Source organism: Tachysurus vachellii, chromosome 6 (genome assembly GCF_030014155.1).
Source record: "Tachysurus vachellii isolate PV-2020 chromosome 6, HZAU_Pvac_v1, whole genome shotgun sequence".
NCBI classification, from domain to species: domain Eukaryota; kingdom Metazoa; phylum Chordata; class Actinopteri; order Siluriformes; family Bagridae; genus Tachysurus; species Tachysurus vachellii.
In genome coordinates this window covers 6,170,276-6,183,462 of record NC_083465.1, presented here as the reverse complement: position 1 = coordinate 6,183,462, position 13,187 = coordinate 6,170,276, and the positions used below count along the sequence as shown (strand labels likewise).

Genomic DNA, 13,187 nt, shown 5'->3' with positions numbered 1-13,187 from the left:
TTGAGGTGTTGGATTACTGATCGGAAGGTCATGAGTTCGAATCCCAGGTCCACCAAGCTGCCACTGCTGGGCCCCTGAGCAAGGCCCTTAACCCTCAGTTGTATAAATTGAAATAAATTGTAAGTCACTCTGGATAAGAATGTAAAGAATGTACAGTAAGTGCCGTAAATGTAAACAGTGATGATTTCGATAATGGTGCTAAAGATGTGATCCGTTGAGGTAAATGTATGGACCGAAATGCTAGAGGTTGTTAGTCCATGAGATTTTATTGTGTCATTGTATGATTTTGATATTTTTTTCTATACTTTTACTGTTTGCTGGATAGTAGCTTCAGTCTGGGATAGAAGATTTTAGACCTGTTCCCTTGTTACCCCATTAGACATTATCCATTAGACATTATCCATTAGTCTTCATGTGTAACAGACTGGACAAATAATTAGGCAGACAATCAAAACATCATAAATTATGGAAGGGGAGGGGAAAAGTATTTTACAACGGTTCCAAACTGTTGCTCAGGTGGTTAATATGATACAAATAAAACACTGCGGATTATTATACGTACGTCAGATTACAATGTATTGCGCAGTAATTGCGCCGTAATGATGCTCATAAAAGCTCAACTAAGTCCTCATTAAGGACGCGTTAATGAGGAAATAAACGAGTTATATTAAATGTAAATAAACAAACATACTTGTTCTACAGGTATATAGAGCCTGTGAAAATACTGTAGGTTTTATACTGCATGGTGTATATATGCAGTAATAAAGTGTATACAATAATAATTAAATGGCAAAGTCAGAAATCCATCACTATTTACCGTATACGGTATTGTACTTAACAGTTTAATTGTACAATTCAGACACTGATATTTTATTTATCACCATGTTAACAATTAAATATAAATATACCTTGTTCATGATTAAAAAAAAAACTTGCTGTGAGTGACGTCATTTCCGGCTGGTGATGACCACCTAAGAGGACTGGAGCGGCAGCTCGTGCAGTGCGCGAGCGCAGGTGTTACTTCAGTACACAGTCATGAAGACGGCTCTGTTTATCGGTGAGTAAATATTCACTGTTTGTTTGTTTGTTTGTTTGTTTGTTTGTTTGTGTTTATGCTGTTAACAGTTTTTTGTTAAGTATTTTTTTTACCAAACTTTTGTACTTTTGAACGCTTTACCGACGACTAAATGACGTTAACATCAATGTAAACAACTATAAATGTTCAAATGTCATCAAGTTTCCTTCATAAGACAAATTAAATATGGTTAAAAATCAAAAATAATATGAAATTGTTCTACTATTTTAGGTTGCAATACGTTTATTATATTAAGTAAGTGAGCATCCAGCTTTTTGAGTTACTTCTGCATTGTTTCTGAAAGGCTGTTTTACAGGTTATTTGCTTTTAATAAGATTATTCAGGTCCACATTTATAGATAATTATGCATGCAAAAAAAAATGATTAAAATAAAATATAAAAATATATATTCTGTATATCCAGTCTTGTATATTATTATATAATAAAGCCTCTGGAAAACTTCCTGCTTTAACTGGAAAATAAATTTTTATAAAACCAACTGAGTATATGGATGGATCGTATTTATTTTATGAATGTAAATGTTCAAACATTAGAACTGTATACAATAATATTTTAGTTATTTATTAAAGCCATAGAGATTTTGTATGCCTGAAGGTTCCATTCACTTTTTATTAATATTGCTGTTAGGTCCAAATCATCATTATTTACTAGTTTGGGGGGGGTTTGAGATGGTGACTGAGCTCATTTGGCTCAATCGTTTATTCAACCGAACAGACTTTAAAATGTAATGCAGTAAACTTTTATTTTTTTTTATTTGCAGGGATCTGGCTGGTTTTGCACACCGATTGCAGCACAATATCTCCAAGCTGTTTTTCACTGATGCAGCCTTGTTTTTCACCAGATCTGTGCAGAAGTGAACAGACTCTTCTAAGAAATGTTTGTGTTTCTGAAGGTACTCCTTTGTTCCCTGCAATTGATTTATGACTAATTCAATCATTCCAAAAGGCCATAAGTTTTCTCAAATAAGATTTGCCAAGATATAGATGCCAACCCAATGTAATCCAATTTAAAAGCAATAGCCTACAGTGCACCTCCTTGTTTACCTGCTTATTCAGGTTCACAGGAAACCATTACCCAAGCAAGGATCTGTCTTGTGAAGAAAGGTTCAGTATCACAGAATGGGGAAGAAAAAACTTTTATTTACTTTATTTCTAGTAAATAATTTCACAGTAAACATATATTTATCAGTCTTTGAAGTTTTATAGGTTTAGATGCATACATTTTGGCAAAACAAGTGTATTTAGAGATAAAAAGTCCAAGATGCTGAATTTTAGCAGAGGGAATATTAGAGATTGTATCTTTGGCTCATTTTCTTACATGATGTTACAGAAACGCTCAACACTATGCTCTCTCAAATGTAATGGTTTTTTTCTTATGTAAATCTTAAATCTAACAACCTTACAACTAACTCATTAGAAGGTGGTCACTTTCTCATTTAACCATTCTAGCCATAACATGGGACTGATCTATAGCCAAAGCTACATTGAGAGTAATTAAAAGTAATGATGTACTGTAACAATTCCTTTTCAGAGGTTGGTATGATTCCCAAGTGAGTGGATGCTATAAAATCCAGCCATCGGTGATGCAGTGAACTTAAATTTTTATTTGTCACATACCCAATCATACATGTGTACTAATAAACACCTGCGATCATTTATTCCTCACAGTTTAACTATGTGAACACAATAAAACGTTGGACATGCATTAAGTAGAACTCATCGTTCCTCACCACACAGTGGTGGAAATATAAGAAGTATCTTTATATATATATATATATATATATATATATATATATTCATTCTCACCTTTGGTATAGAAGGCCTGGTTCTTCTAAGAAAGGCTCTAAAGGAGGTAACCCATTCTTTAGCAAATGCAAAGGACATCCCCACCTCATTTATCGTCCCACAGCAGTGAATATTTTATTAGGTAAAAGATTGTAAATCTTATACATTACTAGTTTTTGATGTGCATCTGTTGGGATTGATAACAATTTGTGCTGGTTTCATCAAAATCACTGACTTGCCCTCGGCTGTAAATGATAAATGCACTCAGCCCCATGTACTTGCATCAAAGCTGTTAGACCATACAGAGTAAAGATGGACAGAGTCTGGTCGTTAATGAGCTTCCTAAGACAAGTTGATATTAGTTCTATTTGTTAAGATCTGGTGAGTCTGAATTTAGACAGGAACCCAGGCCATGCTAAACCGTTGTGAAAAAAGCTTCAAAATTACACCTTGGAAAAGAGGTTAATTTAAAGTTCATATGTTATAACAAATAAAAAAAAAACTTCTAAAAAAAAAAAAAAAAAATGTTAACTATGTTTGCGCAAAATAGACATTGAATAGACTTTTGACTAATGGGTCAATCTGACTGGAAAATAAGTCCATGTAAATAAAAAAGAAATTACAGCGAGTTAGTAAATGTTGATAACTAAATTCAAATTGATTTGTATAGCACTTAACAATTGACATTTTCTCAAAGAAGCTTTACAGAACATAAGCATAAAACAAAAGTTTAATACGAAGATTAATATAATACAAAAATTCAAGCTTAATATTAGATATATTTAAATGTGTTTGTATTTATCCCCAATGAGCAAGTCTGAGGTGACTCAGGCAACTGTGGTGAGGAAAAACTCCCTTGGATGGAATAAATAAACCCTTCCTCACATTTACAAGTTAACGACCATAAACAACAATTAGCATTTAATGTAGCATCAAATAATACAATCTAGTAAATCATATAGACACACAATGATTTATGAAAGAACATCCTATAATGGAAATGGAAACATTATTTTGAACTCTGGAAGTTTTTAAGATTTTAACATACTAATTTAATTAAATTCAATGGAATTCATTAGATGTTATCTCCTTGCTATACAGATAGGTGACATTAAAACTTTAGCACTTATTTTGGACCAATGTTTTAGACCGACTCTGTTTTGGAAGAGTGGCTTTCATCTCTTCAGTACTGTTCCAGAGACTGGAAAAAATAAATACAAAGAGAATTTTTGCCATGATGCATTGAAGCTGTTCTGGCAGCTTGTACTGGCACAACATACAAATAGCCCTTTTTATGTGGGTTATTTTCTTTCATTTGCTGCCCGTCAGTATAATACAGCCTACCTTTTATGGAAGTCCTTCATGCCAGTAATACGCTACCACTGCACAGATCAATGCTTAAGTGGAAGTGCCATCATTAAAACCGGCTTTTCTGCTTTGTCCCTTTTTATCAGACAGCAGCTGTCAAATGCAGAGTACTGAAGGCTGTAACGTGACCATTCAGGCAATATTAGCTCACTCAAGGGAGTGTGTTTGCACTGATGAAAATCCATGCAGCGTTCTACAGCTCCTTGTTTCCTTCTGCCATCCCTACTTAGGTATGTTATAGAGCACATATAATTTCTATCCCCACATTTTACTTGACTGTAAATTAAAGTCATTTCTTTTAAAGAAGATGTCAATCCCTTGCCTGCATCTGACACATCAAGATTGGCAAATCAGCAGGCGAGCAGTCAAGCCAATGCTCGGCATCCTCATTCAGATCATCACCTACCCTTTCAAGGTTCTACTAAATTCCATTTGTCAATGAGTTATACAATTATATTTGCAGCATCTCTTGCCAAAATGTAACTTTATTTTCCATTTTAACTTTCTTTCCAGTTCATGAGAACAACTTCAAAAACAAGGACGAATGGAAAGAAAGTAGATTATTAACATCTGGTAAATTGATTTTTTAGTTGTTGTTTATACTGAACTGCTGATTTAATTATCATGAGATCTCCCATTGGTCTCTGTTATTAGCAACATAAACAATATTTATGTGGAAGTTAACACCCAAATCCCAATCACAAACTTTCTCCCTTCTTTGGCTCTTAATGTCCCCAAACTAAGTTCCAACTCTAGACATTTCCTGCGTACAGGGAATGACTCTGTGCATCCAAGACGAAGTGTGTAACCGGCAGCTGGTGCCGTTTGTTCAGTCTTGTTCTACACCTCAATGTGAGGACAGGCTTTGCAGAATGGCAGCGAGACGATTTTATTCAAGCCTACCCGAAAACATGGTTGACATGCTGGTATTCTGCCAGTGTGAGCCAGATGATCAGGATTGCCAGCATTTTCAGACCATGCTCAATTCCAACTCCTGCAAACAAGACCAAACATCACAATGGAACTGCCTGGAGATGCTGGACAACTGCACTGGAGAGAAGATTTGCAGGTTTGGTCACTCCACCTTCTGTCAATTAATTATTATGATCATATATTTTGCCACACTGCTTTGGTTTCTGTTCACTTTTCCAGCATCAAGCCCATCTGCTCTGTCCATAGAATATCGGGGCAAGGAAGACAACGATGTTTACTCATGCTTACATTTTTATATACATGTATAAACAATTTAAAAGCTGGACTAAAGAGCTGTTGGTAACTGCACTGCTCATTTGTGTTAACAGGCAGAGGTTCGAGGTATTCTTGTCCAAATGTTTTGGCTCTGAGGATGTTTCACTTAGTGGATATTCAACCATAGAACTGCTGCATGTCATAGACCTCAACTTTTTTGTCAGTGGAAACAAAGAGTGCAGGCGGGCCTTTGTAGATACAATGGGATCTGTGCTTCAGAGCCTATGCACCTGTCATGGACTGGATCATCACAATCTTTACAGGTGCAATGTGCTGCAACAAGCCATTCATAACAGATCCTATTTCAGTAAGTACTTATGCATGGTCAATATTTGTTGTAGTCAGAAATATCTACTTCCTGTTCTGATTGGCAACAACAGTGCTGATCTACTGTTAAAAATTTAGGTCAGCTAAAAACATGAAAAACAGATCGGTGACAAAGTAAAAAGCCTTGACTCGATTACGCTGTAGCATCTCATGGTTTGACTTCATTTAGAGTGAAGGATCACTACAAATCAATGCAAAGTGACTGATTACCTTTAGAAACATATCCGTCCTGGTAGGAGCGGCTTTTTCCAGGATGACGATATTTCTGGATAAATGTCTGGTAGCAGCCAAATGAATTCAAAAGCCTACAGAAACATTCTGTCTCCTTATATACAGGGAAATGCATCCAAACTAATTGGCAGGAGGTTTATCATGTAGCACGACAAGTTAAAAAAACAACAATAAATGACACTAGAAGGGATTGTACTCCTTCATCCTTCCAATACATCTCTGAAGTCAAATTGCAGTGAAGCTGTGTGACCCAACACCTGATGATGGTTTTTCTTTTAAATTGTCACCTGTCTGTAGTTGTATTAGAGCAGAAAAAACTAGACTTACCCTGTTCTAATCTCTTCATCTAATGGCTGTATGTGTTCTTGGCTGGTTATTTTTGATGTCATAAATCTAGAACCACAAGGACCTAAGAAAAATCTCTCCACTACGAAGTCCAAAGTAAACAAATCGCAGCAAGAGCGTTCATGGCTAAATGGTAAGATGATGTGGAAGTCTTACTTTTGTTGTAAATCTACAACAAGCAAAATATTCTGCCGATTTTAATGATCTGATTTCTGCTGGTTTCTTAATTTATGACAGATCAGTTATTGTACATCGTATTATCCGTTTGTGCGCTGGTGGTGATCTTTGCTGTCAGCTTTGCCGTTGTTGCACATAAACTGAGGTAAGCAGTGAAGCACCATGTACAGTAAATCATAAGCAACATATCTAGGGAAATATTAAAGAATGAGTTATTGCGATTTATTTATTTATTTATTTATTTATTTATTTATTTATTTATTTATTTTTGCCTCTAGCAAAAAACACAACGTGTCCAAAAACCCAGATTCCAGATACAAACCCCCAGAAGATTCCACAAAATCATTTGTCTTGTAACTTTGCGGATGATTCATAACTCACGGATGTTCGCACAAAGAGACTGTTCGTACAAGCTCAAATTATTTTATAGTATGTATATATAATAACATTTATCAAATGGAGTTTTAACTATTATTGTGAATACACACCGGTGTAAGATATTGAAGGATCATTGTATTGTTGCTGTGCTTTTGTTCTAGAGTTAATATTGCATTAAGAGTTAACATTTTATCTAAACTATTACTATTTATATGTTCTTTACATGTACTATAATTAACACTAGTCAAATATAACTATCTATAAATATATGTGATGGTCTAGGAACACCCACTGAAAGACACCACATTTATTTTTATATTTGTAATCAAACTTTATTATTAAAACAACAAAGCATGTCACAGCACTGATGCTCTTCACTGAAAAGTACGGAAATAAATCTTTTTTTTGAAGTCCAGAACGTTCCTGTGTTTTTGATGTAGAGTAAACTAGACCTCACTAGGTACCATTTTCCAAGCAATTTGCTTCTATTTCCCATTATATAAACATAAAAACAACACAAATCTACACTAACGGCCTAATTTAAAACACCACGTCCCTGCCCAGGTTGTTAGTAAGGAATGCCACACATTTACATAAATGAACATGAGCGTGCTTGAACCTGTATCACATCAAAGTAAAAAACCTCCCTGTCTGTCTTATGTGACTATTTTGGCAACACCCACAGGGCCATCACAAGCGTTTGTGCTAACATGTAACTGCAATAAATATATACACAATAATACCACACGCCCAGTACAAGCATATATCTTTGTCTGATATACTACAAAGTAATGTTTAAGCATTTATGATGTCTGCCTTGACACGTGTTTAAAGATAATTTTTTGGGGCACTAACGTTCCACCGCAGCGCACTGCTGGCTCATAAAGTCCGTAACGGGTTCGCTAGATTCACTGACTTTAGCAAGCCAATTTTTAAAAATGATAACTCCAGCAAAATAAAGGATCTTATCCACAGAAAGAAAGACGAATAACATTCGGTAGGAAATTCACTTAGAAAAATAACCTCCCTCACCCCATGGATGGGACAATAATTTCTAATGAGAGAAATGCACCGGTTCATAACCCTACCCCAGTCTTTTGTTCCATTAGATCATTCAAACAATGCTCCATATCCCTGTCTGGAAAGTATATGGAAAGTTGTCCTCTGTCAATTCCCTCTATGAATTGCCTGACCCAGACATGATCCTTCCTGCTTGTGAAATTAGTGTCCCTCTTACTGAGAGGTTTTTTTTTCAGAAGGTTGTTTTGATACAACAGAAGGAGGCCACATTTTACACCTTCCTATTTCTAAACCTTTTCTAAAACACTGATTACCTAAAGGACATCTTATAAAACCCCACTGATTGTGGAAAAAAGTGAATTACTGAATATTATTGTGGATGATATGAGTGTGGCCCAGACATTGATCTCTCAAATACTTTATACACTCCATCATAAAAATGGGTGACTGAGCATTCAATTAAGTTGACAATAGTGTAACATCCTCACAGAACAGAACTTAAGCAGCTACATGATCCTTAATCAGAATGTCCTGGGAATCAGATGTGTTTGTATTCTCTAGACAATGTAGTAATCAGCCTGGAATACGCAGCCCCTTTATAGCACGGCTCTATCACCAATGCCAGCTTATTAACTTGGCTTAAAGCGCACAGACTTTACTGTAAAAGCACTCCTACTGACTTTCCAAGTAAGCACTTCAAATCTTTACTACCTTTAAGCTTTAAGTGATAAGAAATAAGAAAATGCAGGTTTGAACATCAAATTGCAATCACGCTGGGGGAGAAAATGTACTAATGGCAATCCTCTAGGACCCATGAAATCCTGTTAAAGAGGATGAACAGAGGTGTAGTTAGGTCTGGTCTACAGCAGGGGGTGCAATAGAAAAGGGAACCTAGTGAGTTCTGAAAACATTCAGGTTTTTTTTTTTTTTTTGGTGGCTGTGGAGAGGGTGTGTGCGAGAAATTGTAGACCATAATTACCACCAGGACAGTTCCAGTAGCGTATCAGGTTTATAACTGCTGGGAACAATTCAGCAAAACAAAGGTCTTAAAGTTTTTTTGTTCTTTCTTTCTTTATTCCTTCCTTTCTTTCTTTCCTTCTCTCTGCTACATGTGAGCAACATTTTACATTTTCCAAATCTGTTTAATTATAATATATACTTCAGGAACAGACACTGTTTGTTTTCAGGGGAAATGTATGAAGGCTGAGAATGCTAATCAAAAGTGTATGACAATGTCGCACTATTCCATATATCAATATCAATCCATGTGGTCCTACGATATATATATATATCTGACGGTGTTGAAACAGTAGAAAAAATCATCTTGCAGAATCTTAGGCACAGGTTCACCAAAACTTCCTAACAAAGCAGTGTTTATGCATAAATCATCTGGTCTATCCTGTAGAAGCACCTGTAGCTTCTTCTGTAGTTTTCTTGGAAGTCTGATCCAAAACAGAATATATGATTAATGCAATTCTTCACATGGGGATTTTGACATATGGAAAGAAGCAAACAGATTTAATACATTTGTGTTCTATGTGATAAATGTGTTCTTTCCAGAATCTTTTTTTTTTATGACAAAAAGTAGAACTAAGACAAATGTCTGGGGTCATTTCAAAACCAAACCTTATGAATAAAGCTTAGTTTTTTTCACCTGGAACATTTGAACGAAACGTAATCAAATAAATCACACAAGCCTCTGTGGTGTAGCTCTAACATATGAAAATACAATTACCTGCACAACCTGTGTTGATCATCATTGCAGTTAATTATGTAAGCATTCCTGCTTCCAAAGATTTCGTTGGCTGGCTAAGATACCAAAAATATAAATATTGCTTAGCGTAGGATTTGACAACTCTGTCAAGCGTTTGTTTACTCTGGCAGACGTGCTGATTTGTGTTTCTGCTCATTCGATATGAGTCAATATACCCCTCATTTCCCAAAAGCATCATCTACTTAAAATCAACAGAATTCAACTAATTCCTAAAGAGTTTATGTGAAGCCGTTTTGTCCCACGTGGTAGTAAACGAACACAGAGCTAATATTTTATTTCTGATGCTCTTGGAGCCGAAAGGCTCTTAAAAGACGAAAGTGAAAATATTTTAAGAAATTTGTCCCGATGTGGTGGGCATTGCTCACCAATTCTCAGGTTTGCACCATTCTCTTGTGATCTTCATAACATGAGGCAATATAAATTTACAGTAGGCTGTTTTCCAGCAGATTAATTAGTTAAAGCAGGCATTCAAAGAGAAGATGGCAACTACATGTGGTCTTTTCAATACACAACTGATGGACTGTATACGACTGTAGAAAGGACATTATTGATAATAACACTCTCCGGTGTTTATAATCGTTTATAATCACACCCTTCAGTGTCACCCCTAATGAGGATGAGGTTCCCTTTTGAGTCTGGTTCCTCTCAAGGTTTCTTCCTCTTCCATATAAGGGGGTTTTTACCTCACCACAGTCACCTCAGGCTTTCTCACTGAGGATAAATACAAACACACATAAATATAAGTCTGATATTAATCTTGAATTTTTGTATTATATTACTCTTTGTATAATATTCCACATTTTTACTTTGTTCTGTAAATCTGCTTTGAGACAACGTCCATTGTTAAAAGCGCGATACAAATAAATGTGAATTGAACTGATTTACTGTAAATAAGCAGAGAAATGGTTTTCAGTGCAACTGAGCTAAATAGTCAGGTGCTGCACTGCCTTGTTGTTACATAAGCCTCTTTAATTGTTTTCGCCCTGCAGATTAAAACATTAGCATGTTTTTTTGCATATCCTGTTCAACTGTCAAAAGCAAGTTCAATTCATTTTCCAGCTTTCTAAGGAAAAGCCAGATGTTGAAAAGGGGGAGACGAGGAGGAGGAGGAGGAGGAGGAGGGTGGTGATGGTGTTGGGAATAACAAAGGGGATCAGTGAAATTTAACGCTGTTCCCCTTTTCTCAATGAACCATCAATACTAAAGGAAAAGAGTTGCCTTCTGACACCTTTAGGACATATGAAGTGGAAATAAACAATCAAAAGTGCACTCCTTGCTTCAGAGAACAATTCAACCCTAATTGCAAACTTTTTTTTTTTAATCCCATGGCCAAAGTCTTGTTTTAGAGCAAGAGCTTGTCTGACTGAGCCATAATTACTGTTTGTGTTGGCAGGAAGTGGAGTGAGCCTTTATGCACTGTTCACTGCCTGGACCTTTCTGACTCAGCACAGTACACAAGACAGATGAGGTGGGCTTTGTAGTACACACAAATTGGTCATGCCAATCTGTTACTTAAAAGTAAAGACCACTGCGTCCAATGGAATCCAAAAAAAGAGTTGGGCTAATAGGTCGCAGCATAATAGACCTAATAACCATGTGGTAGAAACATGAACTAATTAGTGATGCAGTGTACACAGTCAGTCTGTGAGCTTCTTGTGTTACCAATTCATTGTTAAACATCATAAGTAGGCCTGATAGAATTAAAGGTCTCATTAAAGGTGGGGTGCACGATGTTTGAAAGCCAATGTTGACATTTGAAATCACCTAAACAAGCACGCCCCTAACCCAAATGGGTGTCACCCCTGTTTTGATAGCTCCGCCCACACATACATAAGTAACCCAGGCAACTATTACAGCGGAGGGGATATTTTTATCAATAAATGAACTCCGTGAGTAATACTATGGTAATACAAATGTGTTTTTGTAGTACTGTGTGTTGTACCATGAAATTTTTAGCTCCGTTTCACAAGGAAGTTGAAGTTCAACACCTAGAACCCGAGGCAGAGGTAACGGCAGGTATCCGCTATGTCAATCTTTCAATCGCTTTCTGCTAATGTCAGACATGCGCACTGAACACTCTCTCTGCTGCATATTGACAAGACACGCCCCTTTCTGCTCATTGGCTACATGTTTGTTTTGTTAGTCGGCCCGACTCAGTTTTCTGAAGCCTTTCTCCAACATCGCGCACCCCACCTTTACTTATGAAATCATCCCCTTTGTAAGAGGTGAATTCCACAAACATCAGTGGTTCAAACGTAAATTTAGATGTATAAAGTACAGATACTAGAAGTGTACTGAATACAGATTAAATTTCATTTATTTGATGACTTTCAAGTACTTATAGAAGATAGGCTACTTATAGAACAAATCATGGTTTAAACCTTTACATGGCATCACAATAAGAAAAGGAGAGAAGGTAGCTACATTAGCATTTTAGCTCCTGATTCTAAAAGCTTTGAAACGATGCTAGTAAATTTAGTAAATCTGGTTTCAGTGAAACTATCAGAGGAACATAATGGTGATAATAGACATATAATTATTTGAAACTTGATACTTTCTAATCAAGTAGTATTTAGCGTAATTGTGAGAGAAAAATCGAGCGTTTTCAAATCATTTATTTAAAAGTGATTAAAAAACACACAAATTTGTTGTGGTGGTGGAACGAACTTTCCCTAGATGTCCGAACAGCTGATTCACTTTTTCTCTTCCTGAAATACTTAAACTAGCACTTATTTTTCTTCTTTGTTTACAAAAGAAATTGGTTCATTGTGTTCTATTTCCTCCCAACAGACGTCTGCGACCAAGAGATTCAGCATCGATGTAGTTATGATGAACTTTTCTGCATCGCTACGGATACGGGTGCCAACAAACGCCGTAAATGTAAACGTTTGTGGCGTCATTTTCAATTTCAGGATCTGAAATGCAACACTTTTAAATTTGCGTCTATTAAGATGTTTCTTTCGCAGACTGTCCATAATCCTGGCCTGCAAGATTTGTTGGGAAGGTTGTGCCCATGTATCACTATATCAACATGAAAAATGAGCCTAAGAATGCTGTTGAATGCTTTGGTAGCCTCTGTGGCTTTTCATAATAAACTTACTCTGTGCTACTGAGTGCTCATTGTGCTAAATTAAGGTTAATGGTCACATGTTATGGGATATTCTCTAAAAGATTAATGAGGTAAAAAAAAGGTGTGGCTTCAGTTCACCACCTCGTAAGACACCCCAGTGACTGGCTTTTGTTTTTATTTTTTTTCTAAGAAAACTTACCGGGATCCTTTGCAACGAATTTTGCAAGGAATCAGTTGCTCTGTTTTCATTAGGAGAGGAACAAGAACCGAGCAATGAAATAAGACCTGAGCGATCGACTTCCCAGCTGCAGCCATAGGACCCGTGAGACGGCAGTGGCCCCGGCACTTTGACCCTCCAGACTGACACCG

General features: G+C 36.4%; 1 protein-coding gene across 2 annotated transcripts; it reads left to right on the top strand.

The window, feature by feature from the left end:
- The first annotated feature begins 977 nt into the window (after positions 1-977).
- On the top strand, positions 978-7,372 carry gfral (GDNF family receptor alpha like). 2 transcript variants are annotated; one of them, XM_060871335.1, is made up of 10 exons: positions 978-1,057; positions 1,857-1,988; positions 4,335-4,478; positions 4,556-4,663; positions 4,762-4,821; positions 4,993-5,317; positions 5,550-5,803; positions 6,452-6,532; positions 6,637-6,721; positions 6,855-7,372. In XM_060871335.1, the coding sequence occupies exons 1-10, from the start codon at positions 1,036-1,038 to the stop codon at positions 6,931-6,933; spliced, it is 1,290 nt and encodes a 429-aa protein (XP_060727318.1). In that variant the 5' UTR covers positions 978-1,035; the 3' UTR covers positions 6,934-7,372. The 2 variants fall into 2 exon arrangements, with proteins under 2 accessions (XP_060727318.1, XP_060727317.1); XM_060871334.1 differs by having other exon boundaries at positions 4,553-4,663.
- The last annotated feature ends 5,815 nt before the right edge of the window (positions 7,373-13,187 follow it).